The sequence below is a fragment of the Halichoerus grypus genome, chromosome 2 (genome assembly GCF_964656455.1).
Source record: "Halichoerus grypus chromosome 2, mHalGry1.hap1.1, whole genome shotgun sequence".
Lineage (NCBI taxonomy): Eukaryota > Metazoa > Chordata > Mammalia > Carnivora > Phocidae > Halichoerus > Halichoerus grypus.
Window position 1 is genome coordinate 124,227,916 of NC_135713.1, and position 21,985 is coordinate 124,249,900.

At 56.2% G+C, this 21,985-nt stretch overlaps 1 protein-coding gene across 11 annotated transcripts in view; it reads right to left on the reverse strand.

Annotated features, from left to right (window-relative positions):
• Positions 1–21,985, reverse strand: part of JADE2 (jade family PHD finger 2) — a 52,317-nt gene that overhangs the window by 4,697 nt on the left and 25,635 nt on the right. For 10 of the 11 annotated variants that reach the window (XM_036123928.2, XM_036123936.2, XM_036123938.2 and 7 more), the window contains 7 exons: positions 19,244–19,404; positions 18,324–18,535; positions 16,998–17,165; positions 15,301–15,417; positions 13,621–14,085; positions 4,033–4,150; positions 1,318–1,446 (listed from right to left, as the gene is read on the reverse strand). In XM_036123928.2, the coding sequence (XP_035979821.1) occupies positions 1,318–1,446; positions 4,033–4,150; positions 13,621–14,085; positions 15,301–15,417; positions 16,998–17,165; positions 18,324–18,535; positions 19,244–19,404 (1,370 nt within the window). The remainder of the gene's footprint in view (positions 1–1,317; positions 1,447–4,032; positions 4,151–13,620; positions 14,086–15,300; positions 15,418–16,997; positions 17,166–18,323; positions 18,536–19,243; positions 19,405–21,985) is intronic. The other variant, XM_078067506.1, reaches the window with a different exon arrangement.

Consider the following 21,985-nt stretch of genomic DNA (forward strand, 5'->3'; position numbering starts at 1 on the left):
CTGGCCGAGGGGAGACAGGACGCAAGTGAGATACTCGCAGGTGTGGGTCCCACCCTCTCTCAGGAAGCCCTCTCAGACCCTCCCCAGCAGGCCATGGTGCACCTGCCTCCCTCCCTCTGTGCCAGACCCCATGGAGCCATCTTGATTTGCTGATCCCTCCCACCAACACCACCGAAGAGGGGGGTCCACACCATATTCCCCTTTTCCCCAGATCAACCTATTCCCAGAACTGGTTTCATGATTTGTGGTGCAGAATGCAAAGTGAAAACGTGGGCTCCCTGTTCAAAAATTATTAAGGTATTTCAAGGCAACAAAGTAGAGCACTAAACCAAGCAAGAGCCCTTTGAGATGGCACAAGTACACACCCGTGAGGCCAGCTCTGCTCACCACCCCCTTCCCGGCGATGCAGGGGATGGAGGAATGAAAGGAAATGCCCTCACGCCATCAGGGGCGCTGGGTTTTTATGAGCGCTGCTTCCAAAGCAGAGGAGCTGGATCAGTGTGTCAGGTGTGAACAGGGTAGTGAAGGGCTTCTAGGTAGAAATTCCCTCTTGGGGGTCCGGGCCAGCAGGTGATCCTGGGCTTTTCTTTTGATACCCATGTGGTCCCCTTCCTGAGACTGATGGAAATACAAGATAACCTGAGGCTTCCTTGCTGGAGGTGAGGTCTGGAAGATGCCACAGTCATCCCTGAGAAGTGTTCTAGGGGAAGCATGTGACACCCTGGGAGACAGAGCCCAAAGCCAGGGGACCCTCAAGGGCTGTTCTGCTTAATGCAGCAGCAGTAAGGATTCTGTGAGTGACGATGGGCTAGGCCAGTCCTGTGGCCACTCCTTTGGCTCTCTCGGGGTAGCTCCAGGAAGGCTCCCTGGTGCTGAAGGGAGGGCTCGCTGGAGAAATTCCAGCAGGGTGGGAGTAGGATGGAGAATTCTGGCAGACCCTCATCTCCCAGCAGAGGGCTTCGTTCTGGAAGGGCCTAGATGGCCTACAGGTCCCTTGAGGGCCTCCAGAAAAATCTGGCATCCAGGACTCTGGCTAGGGGAATCTGTGTGCAGGCTCCTGAGCCCCTGGCCCAGTCTCCAGGTCTACACAAGAGGAATTTCTTGGGATGCAGACAGGACTCTGAGACCCTACCTTGTTTCCTTTAGGCTAAAAGGTGTGAGCACCTGGGCATGGAAGGGCCTGCTTAGTCCTTTGGGCTTCCTACTCTGTGCAATGGAGGTACCGGTAGACCCTGCTGGCCTTAGGTTGGGGGCTGCAAATGGAGTGATGGTGTGATCCTGGCCATGTCTGCCCGGCCAGTGTGCCACTCAACTCACCCAGCTGCCCCAGGACTGAGTCGGGCCCCGCCTTCACTTTCTCTTTCTTCTCTGGGCTGCCCTTCGGGCCCTCGCGGCCTTTCCTTTTCGAGTCACTCTTCTTGCCCTTTGCTCTCCTCCCAGACCCCTCTGTGCCAGGGAAAGAGAGAGCAGGAGGGAGGTGGTTAGCCCAAGCAGCTCAGCCAAAACCAAGATCACTGCCGACCAGTCTAAGAGTCCTCACTCACCTGCGCCTCACCTTCCAGGTCACCTTGCCCTGCTGACGGGCCCCAGGCTCAGAGCCACGGGCGGCTGGGTAAGTGGGGCTCCTATGAGTCAGGGACTGGTGGGGAAGGGGGGGTCACTGTCTACTGCTGCCCTTGAGTGGCTTGGGGAGGGCACAGGGCCACGAAGAGGGTGGAGAACATCCCTGTAGGACCTGGAATGCAGGCTGAGCTACATGCCTACAGATGTGGAGGGAATCCTAGTGGGTGGGGAGGGTGGCGGAGGTGAGTGGCCAGGACAGGGCCTTCAATGCCAGGCTGAGGAGCCAAGCAGGAGGAGGTGGAGAAAACACTGAGGAGTCGAGAGACATGGGTTCTAGTCAGGCCCTTGAGCAAGTCTCCTGCCTGGTCTCCTGATCTGCTCTTGAGGTCACGCAGTAGATGGCAGACTTGGGGTGCACACCTGGCCCTCATATCCTTTTGGTCCCTGACCATACAGGCCTAGGGAGCCACCGAGAACGCTGGAACAGGGGAGGACACCTGCAGGGAGAGGCCCAGCTGCCAGAAATCTCCTAGCTTTTCAGCCAGAGGCTGGCGTGCTTCCCAGATGAAGCTTTATGAGAAGGCTGAGGGATATGCAGTCTCCCCGGCTCTGCCGCTAATCCCCGGGGCAACCTCAGGCCAGGCCTCGGGAGCCTCATCTCTGACATGGGACCTGTGCCTACATACTTGGGAGGGAGACTTCGAAGTTTCCCCCGCTGCCCTCAGGAAAGTCTGAGCTCTTTGAGGCCATAAAACCTTGCATGTCTGACCCCATCAACCCCCAAACCTCACTTGAGACATCATCCTTTTGCCCCAGTGGCTGCTAGGCCAGCCTCCTTCCCGTTTCTCTAAAAAGACAGGCTCTGGCTTCTAGGATTCCAAACTGTCCTGCCCTCCACCTGGTTTAGCTCACAGCATCAATATCACTGCCGTGGGAAGCCTTCTCCAGCCCTCTGGCCACAGAGGCCTTGACAATCTGCTGGTAGCCATGTCCTGTCCCAGGGCCGAATGTCACAACCCCGAGGGCATCAGCACAGGCAAACCAGTCCCCTCTCCAAATGGCCTGCTCTGAACAAAGAGCTGCCTGTTGCTGCCACTTAGGTCTAAGAGCTGCAAAAGTCCCCAGGCTCCACACGGGGATCGGGCCCTGGCTCTTGACCAGGTTTCTGGAATTCTGTACCTGAGACTACCACATGCCCTGCCACTTTCTGTTGCCCTGATCGTGGGGCTCTCCTTCTGCAGACGGACGTGCGGCCACAGTGAGGTCCCAGGGAGCCCGATGTGTTTCCAGAATCACCACTGCTGCGAAGCCATCCCTGATGCTCTGTCCCTGCACTGGTGCCGACCTCAGCCCCTTGGGCACCCTCTCCTTTACCTTTCCAGATGGTGAGCTCCACAAGGACAGGAACTCTATCCATTCAGTCCATGGCAGTGTGCCCTGCGGTGCCCGGCACAGAGCCTGGCATGCTGTCTACACTGTTAATGCTTGCTGCAAAAAACCAACAAACAAGAGGGAGCCTGGAAAGCTCAGGCGGCCAGGAAGCTGCCAGTCCTGGGGAGGCACGGTAAGCTCTGACCTCTGTGTGGACATGACCCGGCCTGAACCAACACCTGTATTGGGTAGGGCTGGTTTCTTAGGACAGAGTGGGTTGTGATCCCAGCCATGCAGTCCTTCATTCTGGGGGTGGCCCAGCAGCTCCAGTTCCTCTCCACACCAGGCCCAGCCTGACCCGGAGGCTGAACTGGCAGCGGCGGCTCCTGGCTCAAAATCTCTCTCCATCCAGCTACGTATCATCCAACACGAGAGCGCCATTTTTTGAGTGAAGCAGTGCCCTCCTTAACATGCACCCACTCTGGGAAGGGCCTGGTGTCGGGCAGAATCCACACAACCAACAGACAAGAACAATGTTGCAGCTTCTTTGCCCTTGATTTCCAGATCTGTTAAGTGCATGTGACGGCAAGAGTTTAACAGAGAAAAAAGCTGCTGGTACAGCATCTAAATTCTCAGTTGAGGTCAGAGGGAAAGAACACACAGGTCCTCTTCCATCTCTGAGGCAGCTGCCTGGTTCAGGATCCACATGGAGGCACACGGGTTCAGGGAAGCTCACCAGCTTCCGGCCCTTCCTGCCCCAACACCAGCCTAGAGCCACTGTTCCCATGCCATCCACTCCCGAACCACGATGGCCCTGCAACTACGTAGGTGTTCCCAGTGGACCAGAAAGCTCCCTCAGGACAGGCCCGATGCCCACATTCCTATCCCTGGCTCCTTGTCAGCCAACACACAACTAGGGCCCTGGGAATCCCATCTTGGTCTACTAGTGGGTTACGAAGGGTCCGTGTACGGGCCAGTGGTCCCTGGCTCCGTGCACATGCCCTCACCAGGCCCTGAACATACCCCCTCCTTGGGCCCCGGCCCCTTGACAGCATGCACACTGAGCGGGGGCTGGTGATGCGCAGGGAAGGCGCCTACCTCGACACAGATCCTGTTCAATCAGTTTCATCTGCAGGTGGAATATCTGCTCCTGCAGTTTGCAGATGGCGTGCTTCGTTCTCTCGCGCCTTGTCACCATGTAGCATAGATTTCTAACCTGAGGAGACGAGGGAGAGGTTTTCCACTTTATTCATGGGCGGTCACCCCTGACCTCCCAGCTCCGGGGGCCACCACTGCCTAACCTGCCAGGGACATCTGGGAATCAGTTCCCAAGCCCCAAGTGAGTCCTCAGCCCGGAGCCACAGTTCTCTGGTCCAAAACACAGGCCAGCCACAGCCTTGATCCTGCAGCCCCCACTGAACCAGAGTGTGCAGGGAGAGCGTCTGGTGAGCTCAGGCTGGTGACTCCACCCGCCTCCTCTTGGCCTTCACTTCCGGGCCCAGGCTGCCATGGTGCCCCTCCAGGCCCTTCCAATGTAGCTGCCCTCCCCTACATACACAGTGCCCCAAGGTCACTGGGGCCTGGCAAGGTCACCAAGTCCATCCCTCCACCTCCTGTCCAAGGCCTCTTTTTCAAAGACATTCCTCAGCCATAAGCACCATGGCAAACCCAACTCCTGTCCTGAGACACAAATGGCCATGGGACACAGAGCAGGGAGACCTCCAGCAGAATAGCTTCTGACCCAGCCGGATCCTGCTGCGGCCAAGCCATGTCCACTTGCTGCACTAGAACCCGAGCCAAGCCCACACCTGCTCTGGCCAAGGCCCCTAGCCCACATGGCTATGTCCCTATAGGAGACAGAAGTCCTCAGGGGGAAGGGCAGGGGCCTCCCTGACTCCCTTCAGTCAGCTAGGAAGAGTGTCTAGTGTCTGGGAGACAAGCTTGCTTAGCTCATGGGACACAGACCCACTCTGTAGCTGTTCCAGAAGAACCGGAAACCTGGGCCATGTTCTCCCTGTCCCCCTCGAACGTTTCCCTAGCCATCCCCTCACAGCTGCTCTCAGGATGGAGCACACTTCTGGGGCCAAGACCAGGCCTCCCCACTCAAGACATTTCCTTGTTCTGGCATCGTCTTCGGCTCAGGCTGGAGCCTCAAAGCAGGGACAGCTGGCCAGAAGCTGTGAGCTAGAAATCTGGGTCCCACCAGGCCAGTCCCTCTGTCTGCAGCTGGGTTCTGCCTTCAAAGCCGAGTTCAGGCTTCATGTCCTTAAGCTGCCTAGGGGAGACCAATGGGTTCCAAAGCCCCTGCCTATTGTCATGACCTCCCTTTCTCCTGGCCTGGGGGTAGCTGTGATCACACCTCTCTGCAGACATGGGCATCCTCCCCTTCCTTCCTGAGCCTAGTAGTGAAAGGGATCCCAGAATGCCAGGCTCTGCAGGAACTCTTAAGCACACTCCACACTCCTGTGTGCACCAGCCTAGACCACGGACACAGGCCATCCGAGGCCCACACCTCCCTAAGGGGCAGCCGCCTGGCCCAGCCTAAGAGCCCTTGCTTCCTCCCAAATCCTGGACTTCCTCAGGACCTCCTCGCAACCACACATCCCTGAACACCAGCTGTGGCTCTGGGAACTCATGTGGTGTTGGACCCTGGGCTCTGTGGCACGCGGTGCCATCGGGGAGATCCCTTTCTTCTGAGGGCTTCTTGCCTAGCAGGGCAGAGGGATGCAGAGCGAGTACTGACAGGACCAGGCAGCCCTGACCCACACTTGGGGTGGTGAGAAGGCTTCCTGCACAAAGGGGCAGTCAGGCCGAGTGGGAGAGGCAGAGCGAGGCCTTGTGGCTAGCGTGCCAGGCTTGGCCTGACTGATCCAGGCCGAGACGATCTGGGGAGGGACTTTGCTGGGGGCGGGGCGAGATGGGATGTAAGTGCTGAGACCCTGGAGTCACCCTTCAGGACCTAGCTCCTCCTCACTCGCCTCCAGAGCCAGTCCCTCAGCGTGCCCCATCAGTCCCTGGGGAACGTACAGCGTTCCTATCAGCTCCCTCCACTTCTAGGCACATCGTCTCCACCTGGACAGGCAGGCATCCTGACCCCTCTGCTATCTCAGACAGTCTTCTTGAAATGTAAATCCCCCTGCCCTTAACACCTCTGCTGGTTTCCCTACGGGGATGAACAGTGCCCCCTGCCAAACTGCACGTCCACGTGGAACCTCAGATATAATCAGTTAAGATGAGGTCATACCAGATATGAATGAGCCCAAATCCAATGACTGGTAACCCTATAAAAGGCCATGTGAAGACATATAGGAAGAATGCCACATGACAACAGAGGCAGAGATGGAATCAGGGGTCTACAAGTCAAGAAATGCTAAGCGTTGCTGCGAATCAGAAGCCAGGAGAGAGGCCTGGAACAGATCCTCCCTCAGAGCCTTTAGACAGAATCAACCTTGCCAACACCTTGATCCTGGATTTGTAGCCTCTAGCACTGTAAGAAAACACATTTCTGTTGTTTAAGGCTTTAAGTTTATAATGCTTTGTTACAGAAGGTCTAGGAAACGAACACAGCTTCCTTCCTATGACATTTAAAAAAAAAAAAATCAGAGCCAAGTCCAAAGCCTTCCTTGCCCAATCTGACCTCCCATTGGCACCTCCCAGCCCATGTCTCACAGCCCATGTCTCACAGGTCCTTTCTGTGTCCAACCTATTTCTGCCTTGGGGCCTTGGTATATATTTAAGGCTCTTCCCAAGGCTGGACCTCGTCCTTTAGATCTTGGCTCAAATGTCACCTCCAAAGGGCCTTCCCTGTCCGCTGCATCCAAGCAGCCCAACATTATTCTCCCTGTATCCTAGTCCGTTTCCCTCCTGGCAGTCACGTGGCCTAGTGTGCATGGGGACGGCAGGGATGAAGGGAGGTGGACAGACTCATGGATACTTTGGAGGCCTTAAAACAAACCACTCAACACGGTCCAACCTAAAAAACAGATCAGTCAAGGTCTGGCTTTTAAAAAATTTCCCAAACATGTCATTCTCACACTTAACTCTAACACTAACCTCGAAAGATGACCTGAGGCTCAGAGTTGCAAATGTCCCTCTCAAAGAAACCAATACTTAATCACTTCCTATTAAGATACAGACTTTTTTTGGTCTTTCATCTGAAACTTTACAAAAAGGTTTCTTAAGGCAAACCCAAATGAATCACTGGCATCAAGATCCCTTGGGTAGCTGTTAAAACCACGGATTCCCAGGGCACCTGGGTGGCTCATTTGGTTAAGCGTCTGCCTTCAGCTCAGGTTGTGATCCTGGGGTCCTACGATTGAGCCCCATGTCAGGCTCCCTGCTCAGCTGGGAGCCTGCTTCTCCTTCTCTCTCTGCCTGCAGCTCTCCCTGCTTGTGTTTTCTCCCTCTCTCTCTCTGTCAAGTGGATAAATAAAATCTTTAAAAACAAACAAAACCCCACAGATTCCCAGCGGGGAGCCTGGGTGGCTCAGTCCGTTAAGTATCTGACTCTTGATCTCAGCTCAGGTGTTGGTCTCAGGGTCGTGAGTTCAAGCCCCGAGTTGGGCTCCATGCTGGGTGTGGAGCCTACTTTAAAACAAACAAACAAACAAAAAACCTACACAGATTCCCAGGCTTGGGAGAATAGCAAAGTCTCTGGGGGTTGGGTCCTCAAATATACATTTTATATAGCACTACATAATCTGAGAATTACTGCCCTCAGCCAGGGGTCTCCAAAGTGAGCTGCATAGGCTACTGAGTTAGTTCATTGCAGTATAGGAAAAAGACATTAAAATATCTACTGGTGTGTGTGTGTGTATGTATTTTTATTTTAAGATTTTATTTTATTTTATTTTATTATTATTATTTTTAAAGATTTTATTTATTTATTTGACAGAGAGAGACAGAGAGAGAGGGAACACAAGCAGGAAGAGTAGGAGAGGGAGAAGCAGGCTTCCCGCTGAGCAGGGAGCCCGATGCGGGGCTCGATCCCAGGACCCTGGGATCATGACCTGAGCCGAAGGCAGACGCTTAACCGACTGAGCCACCCAGGCGCCCCAAGATTTTATTTTTAAGTGACCTCCACACCCAATGTGGGGCTCGAACTCACAACCCCAAGATCAAGAGTCACATGCTCTATCGACTGAGCCAGCCAGGCGCCCCTCTACTGGTTTATTTTTTGATCCTATTAGAAATTCTGATTATATCTGCTTCATAATATGCAATGGTAGATATGAATGAGAGATTAAAAATACAATATATTGCAGGTAAATGCTCAATTTTTCTCCTGATAAGGTACACTACACAATCAGTGATATCCGGAGGCTCTTGCTATGGAAGACGGGAATGCTTCTTCCTTTGAGAATCCCAACAATGCCAACATACTGTGGTTGGTACACTGGTCAGGATGTCACCCCTTGCTCCCCCCTCACCCTGGAATCATCAACTAATTCTCTAATTTCTCTCAAGACTGTTGGTTCAAAAAAGACTGTTGGTTCCATAGTCACGTGTTACTAAATGTTGTAGCATTCCTCTTCTGTGATGGCTTTTGGGGACCAAATATTGATACCACCGTAGAAACTCATCCAGCCTATCAGGTTTCTTACACTGTCATTATTGTTTTTTTCTGATTATAAACATAAAAAGTTCTCTTAAAAAAGATCGGAGTGAGGGGCACCTGGGTGGCTCAGCCGGTTAAGCATCTGCCTTCAGCTCAGGTCATGATCCCAGGGTCCTGGGATCGAGCCCCATGTGAGGCTCCCTGCTCAGCGGGGAGTCTGTTCTCCCTCTGCCTCTGACCCCCCAACCTGTTCTCTCTCTTAATAAATAAATAAATAGGGGCGCCTGGGTGGCTCAGTCGTTAAGCCTCTGCCTTCGGCTCAGGTCATGGTCCCAGGGTCCTGGGATCGAGCCCTGCATCGGGCTCCCTGCTCAGCGGGAAGCCTGCTTCTCCCTCTCCCACTCCCCCTGCTTGGGTTCCCTCTCTCGCTGTGTCTCTCTCTGTCAAATAAATAAATAAAATCTTAAAAATAAATAAGTAAGTAAATAAGATCTTTAAAAAAAATTGTGAGTGAAAAAAAATGAATCAAGTAGCAAAGTCCCCCTAAACTAGGAATTGGTCACAAAAGCAGGCTTTCTATTTTCATGATGTTGTTCTGGTATCAGTAAGTTTTATAGAGTGAATCTGAACGGGGTGAGGAGAGCGGAGGGGCAGGGAGGGCTCCCGGCTAGTTATCTTGAGCTAAACTGGACTAGTGTTAAGGCATCTGTGCAGACTAGGGAGGTTGTAGGGGGAGCAGGCTTGGACATGGGTGTGCTGGGCATGAGATACTGGAGCTCAGAAGGGAGATGTGGGCTGGACCAGCCTCCTGATGTGGAGCAGAGCCGTGGAGCAGAGTACTGAGAGGTCAGCCCAAGTGTGGTGAACTGATGATCCTGGGGCCAAGGAGTACTCACAGAGGGAGCAGGAGAACTGGGGTATTAAGGGAGGATGTGGTCAGAGTGTCCACAAGAAACGTATTTTAAGACCAAAGGTATGTTTGACAGTGGCCACCATGGCTGAGAAGGCTAGAGGCTGAAGATGGAGAAGTGGCCACTAGACGTAGGGAGATGGAAGCTGTTGGTGGCCCTGGCGGATGGTTCTGGAATATGGTGGTGGCAGGAGCCTTGCCAGAGTAGGAAGCAAGGAAGTAAGAGCAGAGAGGGAGGACAGGAAAGGAGAGATGGGGATGGGGGTGGTAGAGGGTCCCAGGACTAGAGGGACATGGGGAGGGAGGATGTGTTTTCAGAGATGGAAGAAGGTGAAACAGATTCGAATCCTGGAGACTGAGCGGGCCTGAAGGGAAGGATGACTCCCGTGCTCACGCAGGGTGTGCGCTGGGGGAAGGGGGATGGGGAGAAAGGGCAGAGAGCCGATACAGAAGGCTCTAGCGCCCAGAAGTTGGAGGGGTCTGGTCTGAGGCACAGGAAGTGAGGTTGAGGGCTGAGAAGCAGGAGCCCTGAGTGAGGTGAAGCAGGGGTGCAGACAGGGAGTGGGCTGGGGAGTCCAGAACATCCCAGAACAAGGCTGGCTGACAAGAACCTTGGTGGGGCTTACCTGCTGCTCAGCACAATGGGACTGCTACCGGGTGAGGCTCTGCCAGGTACGTGGCCTTCACACAAGGGCAAGGGCTCGGGCAGCAAGCCACACGGGGTGGGGCTGAAGAAAACGGGACAGTGAAGGGTGGGGAGCCGGGCGGGGGTGGGGAACGGAGCAGGGAGACAGGAGGCTGTGGGCAATCAGGGGGATTTGAGGGTGCAGGGTTACTGACGAGGAAGCAGGGTGAGGTGGTGACCAGGTTTCAGTGGGGTGAGGACACGAATGGGTTGTCAATGTCCTAGAGATGGGAGATAGAGGGGTTGAGGGGCTGTAGTTCTGGAGGCCAAGGCTAACGGGGACAAGGTAGGCTTTGGTGGGAGGCCAATGAGAACACAATCCAGGCACTTAGGACAGAGGAAATGGGGTATGACCCACTTGACAAGGAAGCGGGTGGGTGGCAAGTGTGGGGGAGGGCAGGCTCTTCTCCATGGGAGAGAGTCAGAAATGTGGCCTCGGGGTGATCCCACAGATCTATGCTCAGGGAGGAGTGTGTATGTCTGAGAGCTGCCCCCACCCTCCCCAGCCAGGTCATGCTCTTGAGTAAACTCCGGGTAACCAGATCCAGAGGAACCACAGGCATCGAGGCCCGTGCAGCCCAAGCCTCCGGCACGGTTGCTAAGGGACACCAGCCTGGCGTCGGCAGGCTGCTCATCAGCGCTGCAATTTTTGTGTCAGCTGTGAATAACTCTGGGAGCCGGCGGTGGCCATGCCTTCCTGAGCGGCCCGCTGGGGCCAAGGCCTGCGGCTGAAATTTTAGGAAAACACATCTTCCAGGCTGACCATGAAATGGGACTTGAGGCTAGTGGCGGCAGCCTGGCCCTGGCTTCTGCTTCTCTCAGCAAAACCCCTGCCTGGCCCTGGGGGACATGGCGGTGAGGGAGGGTGCCCTGTGATTCCTCCCCAGGGCCTCGCCCTGGGCCTGCGCGCTCAGTCCTCCGTGGAGCCCCTCTCCAAGCAGCCCACTCTTCTAAGAGGCAGGCAGCAACAGTAACCATGACAAACGGCAGAGGTCGCTGTGCTCCCACCTTCGCGGTGACGCCAAGGTCAGTTGGCTCCTTATTCCCATTTTACAGAAAGGAAACTGAAACTCAGAAGGCACAGAGCTGGGAAATGCTGGAACTGGATGCAAACCCAGGCTGCCCAAGGCTTCCGTCTCAACCCCGACCCTGCCTCCCAGATGGATTCGGCCCAAGCTGGCCGGGTGCCCAGGCAGAGGCTGGATCGGTTCGGCCCTTGGCACTGGGCCATGGCTGGGCCACCAACAGTCATGGGTCTTTGCAGAAAGCCTCCCCTGTGGCAGAGCTCTCAGCCCTGCTCCCTCCCGCAAGCCACCAACACGGGGCTGTGAAAGGCCCCGAGGCGAGACCCGGAGGGCGTCAGGCTGGCAAGGTGTCAGGCTGGCTCGTCATCTCCTCTGCCTGCCAGGGCCACACACTCCCTGCACTCCCTTGCCTTGCTCTCGGCTCATGCCCGCCAGTCCAGCTCGGGGGCTGCTGGAGGACGAGTGGGCTGGTTCACACCTGACTTTGGAGGGCTCTGTCCCCTTTCCAGAGGCGTCTGCATGGCAGCTCTGGCTGCCTGGGAACCTGCTGGCATCCTAGCCCTTGACCTTGGCTCCCGGCCACAGCTGTACCAGCTGACAGTGAGGTCGAGAGGCTGGGGAGACGACGAAGGGATGCTTTTGCTCAGGAAGTGTACAGAACAGGAGATTAAGCCAACAACTCTCCTTCTTATGACAAACCCCGCCCCCCATTCAGGTCCAAATTCAAGTCAAACCCTAGAAAACACACATTTCTCTAAGGCTCCCTGTCACTCATCTTCCCGAGCCCTAGTTTTCTCATCTGCTCATTAGGGCCAGGAGGAGCTACTTTGTCTCTTTTTGCAGGATGATGATTAAGTAAGTCACCCCACCCCCGGCCTCCCTACACTGCCTGCTGGAGCCAGACCAGCACAGACCCTAGGGAGGTCAGACCTGAGGGGTCACTTGGGAAAGAGCAGGAGTAAAAGCAGGGTGTTTGCGCTGGAGATCCGGAGGGTGCAGACTCAGGGTGGCCTGAGGACAACTGTGGAGGCGGCTCTGGTCTCTGAAAGTACTCCATGTCCTCATGTACCTGATGCCACTGCCACATGAGACAGGACGCTGGGCTGCCCAGGAAGTGGCGGCTACAACGTAGATGGCCTTGCCCTCTGGCCTGGCTGGAGTCAGGGACATCTGCCGTCCCCACTCTCCACCTCCCCCTTCTGACCTGCTGGCAGGCCGGTAAGCTCCCTCCCAGGCCGGCGGGGTCGTTTCCCCTTGACTGGGGCTCGGGGTAGAGGAGCTCGGGCAAGCTGGGTCCAGATTCAGTGCCTCCACCTTATGTTCCTCCCAACACAGCACAACACCTGCCAAACTCTTCTACCCATTTTACAGACTTGCCAACAGAGATGGACCTAAGCCAAGCAGCTGCCTCAGGTCACACAAAGCCCCCTGAACATGTCCACCCAGGGCTGTCTCCTAACAAGGCCTGGGGTAAGGGCAGGCAGCTGTGTCTGTGCCACGCACAGAGGACACTGTGACATGGTCCCATGTGCTCTGGAACCCTTGGACAGAATGTCCCAAAGAGAGGCCAGAACAGCACCTCCGGTTCAGAGACCATCCTGTTTCATCCTTGGGTTGCCTCCAACTTGCGCTAGAGGTAACAGAGTGGGAAAGAAGAGTCAAGTTCGAGGGCATACCCCACAGGAGGTGGAACCACCTCACCTCTTTTCTGGGGGAGTAGAAGGGACTGGAAGCTTTGGGGGGCCTCCATGCTCCAGGAAAGCAACTCTCACTATCCCTCAACCACCACAGCTCACCCCAAAGCCATGGTGTCTCCTCATCTGACTCAGCTCCCAGAACTACCCGCTTGCACCAAGCCAAGACCCACTGTCTCCTAGCATAGAGCTGGGGGGGTTTGGGTCACCCATTCACTGTAGGCCCTGTGATTCCTTTCCCAGGGTGAGTGTTTGGAAGTTGCAGCCACAGAGGGACAGTCCCTGCTTAAAATACTCTGCAGTCTCCACACACATCATGGCCCACGCACTAACCTTTCTCCTACTCCACACAGGCCACTGTGACTCCGGCCCACCTGTATGCCCCCATGCCTCTTAACACCTGTCTTCCCTGCCCTGGCCCAGCACATGCTTGTTGGGTTGATCCAACTTGCTGTGATTCCCAGTTCGTCCTCGGCCTCTGATTCCAAGCAGAAGCTCATGTGCTGGGAATAGGCATGGCCCACGGAGGCCACAAATGGGGACAGAGGCCAGTAGACACTAGAAGCCTGGGTCGTGCCCCAGCTCTGATGCCTTCTGGCCTCAGGACCCTGGCACGGCCCCCACTCTTCAGGCCCCCACAAGGGTAGGGACAAGAGGGGCTCGGAGACCCAAGGGCTAGATGCTTCCCTGTTCTGCACAGTATCAGATACCCCCACCCTGTCAGAGACCTGGAGGCCCTCAGCCCCTGGGCCAGAGCGCACCACCTGAGTCCTGGAGAGCCGTGGCTGCTGTGGGGCGGTGGCAGGGGCACTCACCCTCTCCAGGTCCTGCCGCAGGTGTGTGAAGAGCTTGAGGCGGCGGTACAGGACATCCTGCTCCTGCTGGGCCAGGTTGTCCACCTCATCGGTCTTGGGGGTCAGCAGGGGCTGGTTGGCGTTGGCTTTCCTCTTCAGCTTCCAGTACTGGTAGATGAAGTCAACCAGCGCCTCGGCCAGCTCCAGCCGCTCAGCCACCTCGGCCGGCTCGACCAGCTCGTAGAAGTCTTCCTCCAGCTGCTGCAGCCGCTGCTTGCGCACGGTCACCTTCTCCAGGTCCTCGCCGGCAGGGCTGGGCTCCGTGGGGTCGGAAGTGGGCTCCCCCCGAGGGCCCCCGTCACTGTGTTCCTGGCAGAACGACTTGAACTTTACCTCGTCGTTGTCTGCTAAGATAGTCCGCATTTCCAGGCCATGGTCAAAGGCGCATGTGACGTGGAACGCTGTGACGCAGGAAGGCATGGAACACTGGAGGGAAAGGAGGGAAGTGTCAGGCACGAGGGGAGCCCTGCTAGGAGGGAAGAGGTTCCACTGAGAATCCAGGCTGCCGGTGACACCCGACCCACAATGGTTCGGACCCGCAACATCCTGTGGGTATGGAGGAGCTCTGGTAAGTGGGAAGGGGGAACTCTGGGGGAGCCTGAAAGGAAATGGGGCTCAGCACCATATATATCCTGGGGAAATGAGCAGTCAGGAGATTTGACAACCCTTGGGAATAAGCTGCATTACTGTGTGGGCAAAATGACTTTGGAAAAAGAGGCATCAAAAGAGGCTGGTGATGGGTCCCTGCCTCCCTTCTGCAACATGATCTAAGATGGGGAGTTGTGCGCCGCCTCTATCCTCTGGGAAGAGGGGCTGGAAGTGGACCCCCTTCCCTCTCTTGCCCAGGCATCTGGGGCCAACTCAGGGCCGGCTCCTCTCTCCCAGCCTTGGATGATGGCTGTGGGCAGCTGATAAATGTTTCAGCAATACCCCACCCAACTATTAATGAATATTTAGACTGCACTCACAAGTCATTCTGAAAGTCTTAAAAATGGGCGGAGGCACATTTAGTGTTTGCAATGACAACTGTTGCTAGAAAAATGAGGAAGACAAAGAATGACCCCCCACTTTCCAACCCAAAGACCAGCAGCATCACATCATCTGGGAACCTGCTGATAAAGCAAATTCTCAGCCCATTCCAGATCTACTGAGTCAGACCTCTGGGGATAGGCCCAGCGATCTGTTTTAACAAGCCCCCCAGGTGCTCCTGCTGCACACCAGAATCTGGGAACCACCGCTATGGACAGACTGCTAGAGCCCTGCCCGGTGTGGGCTCAGCTGGAGGAGAAGTGGTTCCTGCCCCTCCCACGTGGTAGGTCTGATGTCAGAAGTGAGGTCTGCGTGTTTATTAACCCCAAAGATAGTCACTCTTGGGGAGAGCCAGGGCATGGTGGCACGGTGAGCCTTTGCTCCCGGGGCCTATACACCGTGCCTGGAGGGGCTGGGGGTGGAAGAATGCCCCTCGGTGGGGGTCCTGAGTCTGGCTATGGTGCCAGGCCTCCACGGTGGTTTTGTCTGCAGCACCATGGGGACAGGGGGAGTGGGGCGGCAGCTGCCTGTTTTCCACAGCGCCCCAGATGCACCCGTCTGCGGCTGAGCCTGGCATGAGTCCCGGCAGCCCCGAGGTGAAGGGCCTCGTACCTGGATGCAGGTGCCTGTGCACTCCTTGCAGAGGTTGCAGGACAGAGCCCAGCGGCTGGCGGGGATATGCGAGATCTTGGTGATGGGCTCCATCTTCTCTGGACACCCAATGCTGACCTGGGCAGGAGACAGGGAGCTGCGTCAGGCCTCTCCTCCCCCGCTCGCTTCCAGGGATCCCCCAAATGGGAGCCGTCTGCCGAAAGCAGGTAGGGGGCACACAGGGCCGTGGGAGAGCCCCTGCATCCCAAGACCTTCCTGACTCTCCCAAGCTGACCAGGAAGTGAGTGCATTAGCGTTTGCTCACCTGTGACTAGTCTTGTTTGTGACTGTGCATGAGAGTGTACATCAGGCCATGTAACTGATCATGTGTGTGTGTGCGTGTGCGTGTGTGCGTACGTCGTGGTGGTGTGGGCCTTGAGGCAGCGAGGCTTCAGTGTGTGTGTGGGTGTGTGTATGCATGCAGACGCACACACAGATGAGTACATGCAGCATCCCCATGTCTTCTATACCTCACCCCTTCGTTACTAGCACCTTCGGAGTTCTTACGAGAACACGAGTTTATTTAGTTTATGTTTCTGGGCAGCAAGTAAAGGCCCCAAGGCAGCATCTCTTCTCCTCTAGGGCCTGCCTGGCCAGTGGGGATGTGCCTTTGTTTAGCCCTGCCCGTCCCGGAGCCAACAACCATACCTAAGTCTCCTGGGCACACAGCCCCCCCTCAGCCCGAGGATACATCTGCCTCCCCACTGCCCATGCCTGAAGATGGAAGAAGGGCTCCTGTTCAGAGGTCCTGAACCAAAGGGCCCCCATGGTGGGGCAGGGTCTTTGCTGGTTCTGTCTCTGAGGTGCCCAGTCCAGGGAACACCCAGAGGTAGTCCCAGCTTTCAAGAGGTTGCTCTGGGAGCAAGAAACCACTGTCAACGCAACCATGATCACCACAGAAGCCTACAATGGGGGTCCCTGCAAGAACCTTCAGACTGGAAGCCCACGAAGGGGAGGGGCCCCTGCTGACAGGGCCACCTGGCTTGCTTGCAGGCACAGGCAGCATCGGAGGGGGCCACGTTCCCAGCTGGGGCACACAGCGGGCCTGGGGCAGAAACTCTGGTGAACGTCAGCATTTCCTATTTCAAATAGAACAGGGTGACCTTCCAGGAGCCCAGCGCCCTGGTGACTCACTAACTCACGGTGGACCTAGTGTGTCACCCATGGTCCCCCTCCACCTAGACTCAGACCCAGGCCAATCCCTCCATCCCAGCCACAGCCATGGTAGCAGACCCACCATCCACTTCTAATTAGCTCTCTGCCTGACTGCCTGATTTCCTTTTCGGTCAGCGGCTTATTTTTGTTTTAAGCAAGGAGCCTGACGTTGGTTGGAACCACTGCCTGGATTTGGAAGGACCCAGAGCATGCTTCCCCCTCTGCTCTGCTGCCTGACTTCTGCTCAGCTCTCAGACTTAACCACCTGGATCCCCCAGGGGCCCATAATCCCACCTACCCATGTAAACCACCACCTGAGTTCTATCCAAGACCACAGGCAAAGCTCTCTGCGGGTTGCTGCCCCAGTTCTTCTTAGGTGCCACACATGAGATACCCCTTTTTATGGAGGCCTGTCACCTTCTTTCCCAGTGCTCTGCTCCCTGAGTTCTGAGCTCCATGGAGACCCACTTCCCCAGGGCCGCCCCCTGCCCCGATCTGCCCACCTCAGGAATCCACAGAGCGCAGCTGACGTGCACCCACTTGGTGCCGCTTCTGGTGGGCTTCAAGGCTCCTCCTCGTTTGGGGCAGAGCAGGCACTTTGGCTGGACACCCAGGGCACATGTCCGGCACAGCCAGCTGCCCGTGGGCACCTTGAGGATCCCGTAGCATGCCTGCGGAGAGAGCAGGGCGGGTACCGTCGACGTCTGGTCAGGACTCAGCTGCACACAGCCCCGGCCCCAGCCCGAGCGAGGAGCTGCAGAGCCCCAGTGTGAGCACGCTCTGGCAAGGAGGCCTCCACAGGGATTCTAAGGCGAAGACTCCAGTCCTCTGTGCGAGGGCTCAGCTCTGCCCTCTGTTGGGAGGAAAGTCACTTTGGCCAGAGGTTCCTAATAAGTGCTGGACTTCAGAAGTGTCCATGTCCAGAAGTTGGACACAAATCTGGGTTTGTATGCTGCTTGAGGACAAGGCCCTGAGCGTTTTCCTTTTTTCACAGGGATTTGTGAAGGAGGCTCCTCCTAATCATGCCTAAGGCTTATGGACCTACGAGCTACTGGGTATAAGGGATATGAATGAACGAGGGGTCCACTGCCTCTGAGCTCCCCAGAAGCTATTCTAGCAGCAGTGGCTAATAAGTTGTGTGTGTGCTCAAAGTCAGGGCTAGAGTGGGTCCACTGGGTTCCAGTCAAGTCTTCTGTAAACAACGCCCAGCGATGCCCAAAACCTGGGAGGTTTGGGGCCCAAGATCAAGAGGGGGGGCATGTCAGGCAACATGCCTGGTATATAAGATCAGTAGTGGTAAATCCTTACGGCCTGTACTACACACTGTTCTAAGCGAAGAACTCCTAGGAAGTAAGCGAAACCTCCCAACAACTTATTTTTATTTAGAGTTGAGGAAATAGAGGACCAGAGAGGTTAAGAAATTACCCAGTTTCTTACTGGGTAATTCTTACTCAAATTGTGCCCTGCCACAATTTGAAATCAGGCAGCCTGGCTCCAGGCTTTGCTCTCCATCACGGCATGGTGCGGCCTCTTTCTAAGTTCAGGTCGGAGAGGAGGAGGAGCAGGGGGGCAGGGTGTTCAGCGGGGAGCCTCGGAGGGAGGCCCCCAGGACAAGGATGGAAAGACCACCCAAGGGGTATTTACTCAACTCTGGCGGACAGCGCTGAGCCCTGGGGCACTCGCTCCATTCCCTTCCTCCTCCCTTGCCCTGCTTCTCAGGGGCCTGTGGCCGCAGGGCTGGGGCCTTCCTACAGGCGAGACGACGAGCAGCCAGCAGCAGCCTGGCGGGGCAGCAGGTGAGGGCAGGGTGAGGCTGTGGGGCCCCCCACCTGGTGCACGCAGACGTTGCATTTGTCACAGAAGACCATCTCATTGCCATCTTCACCCTCGGGAGAGCGACACACATCACAGACGACGTCCTCATCATACTCGATGCCCAAGCCCTCCTGAGTCTCGATGGCCCGCACCATATTCTGGTGGCACAGGGTCTCTAGCTCCTCCAGCACACGCTCCAGCGTCAGCTCGTCTAGCTCGGGCCGCTCTGTGAGGATAGCAGGGGAGGGTGTTAGGAGCCTGGCTTGTCAGGACAGGTGTATGGCGGAGGCGGGGGGGGGGGGGGGCGGATCTCCACTCACCCGCTGTGTGACCTGGGAAAATGCACCCACGGTCATGGGCCTCAGCACCATCATCTGGAAACAGGATGGGCTGGACCGTTCAATCTCACAGACCCCTGGGGGCTGGTCCCGGGGCTCTGACTTTAGATGGCCTGCTTGTGACCACACACATGTGTACATGCAGATAACATGATAGGATCTCTGGGATGCAGCTGTATGCATGGGGAATTCACTGCCTGAGCTACATGTATGGGGTGGGGGTACCTTCCTAGGATGTGTTGGTGGGCTCCAGCCAGGAGGCCCCTGCTAACTGACCCGGCGCCCCATTTGTCATCCTAACTTCACTTATGTGTTCACTTACTCTTCGCGTGATACTCAGGCTTACTAATAATATCCTCAAGAACTCTGCAAATGACAGGTCATTATTGCCCCCACCTGACAGCTACAGAACATGAGGCACAGAGACATCAAAGAAGTTCTCTGATCAGTAATGCAGTAGGGACTTTCTCTCATATCCACGTGGTGCCAAAGCCCCGTCGCAGCCACTGCCCTTCTGAGGGTGAGGATGCTGGCATTCGGAAGAAAACCCTGCCTGGCCTGCCCCCATCCCACTCTCAGCCTGGCAGGTCACCTACCCATCTCCTTGAGCTCCGAGTTGATGAGCTCCAGCCAGTAGGCATCAATCTCGTCCAGGTCATAGCGGCTGCCCCCAGGCCAATCAGGCTGGGAGCCCTCGCCAAGTTCAGAGCTGCTAGGGGACACCTGGGTAGGGGGGCCTTCCAGCGGCGGGAGGATCCTAGGAAATCAAGAGAGGGTATCATGAGGGGAGGGACCCTCAGCCTGCCACCTTCACTGGGTCTGGGGGCCACCAGTGAGTTGGCCAGCTCAGCTGAGGAGCTGGTGGGCAAATGAGGTATGCGACTTTGAGGTCACCACCTTACACTACCTCGTCCTGCCTGCCCACCCTGCAGAGACTCAAAGGACTATGGGAGAGGAGACCAAACGGCAGAATGTGGGTTGGGAGTGGGTGCTGACCCATTGTCTTACACATCCCATAAACATCCATCCTGCCCAGAGCACACCTCTACTGGTCCTCCCATGAGGGCATCTGGGCTTAGCTAACGCTCCAGGATCCAGATCTGCCCTGCCTGGGGCTCTATCAGAGGCAGTCCACGTGCTCTCCTGGGCAATGCTCAGTGCAAGCCACTTTGGGACAGGTGGGATAGAGTCAGCAAGGCTTCAGGTCCTTCAGCATTCCCCTCAAGGCCAGGGGGATGCCAGGAATTGTCCCCATGTCCCCGCAAGGTGGGGAGTGAGAAGGGGTCTTACCTGGGTACAGTGTTGCAGCCCAGGGTGGCCCTTTCCACATTCTCTGTGGTCTCCCTCCCCAGAGGACATAGTGTCTCCTACACACCTTATCATTCCCTCCAGATACAATGTAACCTGAGCAGTCAGGTCTCTCACCGTGCTGCCCCCACCCTCAGTGCAAGATGGAGACCTCCCACCTTGGATATAAAGACGTACATGCCTACTACAGCCCTAGGATCATACTCCAGCTCAGCCCTCCCTTGGGCCACGGCTCTCCCTGGGGCAGCTCGGAAGGGTCCTGGCTGCAAAATGTGGACTCAAAGTCCTGATCCACTATTTTCTTTTTAAGTAAACTCTACCCCCAACATGGGGCTCGAACTCGTGACCGCAAGATCAAGAGTCACATACTCTACCGACTGAGCCAGCCAGGCACCTGCCCCCTGATCTACCTCTCATTGTGCGATCTAAGCAAGCTGCTTAACTTCTCTGTGCCCTGAGACCTCATTCAAAAAAACAAGCTAGCGATAATAGTACTTGCCTTCTACGGCTGGTAAGGGTTAAATGGACAAATACGTGTAAACTCTGACAGCAGTGCGCGGCACACAGTAAGCACTGTAAGTGTCCGAGTGCGTATTTTAAGTCCTCTGGGTCTCACTCTGCTCCTTCAGAAATGGAATAGGAGGGCTTTTTGCCTTGGGAGGGCAGTTTCCCCTCTTGGCTCAGCTGTGTGCTGCCCCTGAGTTCCCGATGCCCGTTCCCGATGCCAGCTTTTCCCACCCCCCACCGGTTGCCATGGTTATTGCTGCGGAGCCTGGCTTCCATCTGGCCAGCCCTGCCAGGCCTGAGAGGCCCCTCACTTGCCTGAGAGGCCTCCTGGGGTCAAAGGCAGGGCTGCCGGGGGTTGTGACTCAGCGCAGACTGGGGAGGGGAAGGCAGGGTGGCCCAGAGACATGGCTGAGCTATGGGAGGACTCCCGGGCTCCAGGGCGGACCCGCGTGTCAGCCAGAGGGGCAGGAAGGATGGAGGAGACAGGGAGGCAAAAATGGCCTCCAGACCAGGAGGGGAGGGTCAGAGGGAGGTTGAAGGGCGCAAGGAGTGAGGGAAAGTGCTTGGTGCCACGTGGGAGGCCCAGATCAAGGAAGACCTCAGGTAAGGACAAATGGTGTGACTCCCTCCATCCTCCTGTAAAACAGGTCATTCCAAATGGATGCAGTACTGATACTCTTAGTCCTACAAAATCCCCTGAGGGTCTTATTGGAATTAACACATTCTTTTAAAAACATAGATTAATTTTGTCTTGACTCCGCTTTGTTTGTGCTCCCAGCGTAGGCTCAGTCAGGTTCTGGATATAAGCTCTGTCCCACCGCCTACCGGCCTCACTGCCTACACCTGTGTGGTCACTCAGCTGCCCCCTGGCCAGACCTCTTGGGCCAAGATCACGTTCCTTTCTTTCTCAGAGACTCTAGGGTTCAGGGGCTCACACCAGAAAAGGCATTTCCTGTGCTTCCTGGGACCCTCATCTTCATCCGTGATGCCTCTTCTGGCTCTGGCTCTGGCAGAAGCTATCCTACCAGGCGTGGGCTGACCTGACCCTAGGCCAAGGACTCTGTCTCAACTGTAGCCAGCAGGACAGAGGTCAGCTGGAGGAAGTGGATGGCTCGGCTGGGACCTGGGGGAGGGTCTCTACTCCAAAAGATGACACCTACACCAGAGGTTGGTTTTGCCCTGGGTTGAGTCTTTTGGCCACACAGAGAGGGAGCAGCATAGACCATTACTCAATGCACAATCAGGGGGTGAGACAGGTTCTCATTACCCAGATAAATTTCAGACCATGAGGTGGGCAGACGTGCCCACGGGCCAGGGAAGACTGGAGGAAAAGGGGGAGGCGGAGGGGGCTGGGGTGGCAGCGGGGGGAGGGCGTCAGTGTGATCGGGGCACGGGCTCTCTCTGGGCCTCACAGGGGCAACCCGGGCTTGTTCTCGTGGCTTGGGACTTCCTGGCCCAGCCCCCTAGGCCCTGGCGGTCATGCAGGGAATTCCCCAGAATTTCCCAGCTTCCTCATCTATCAT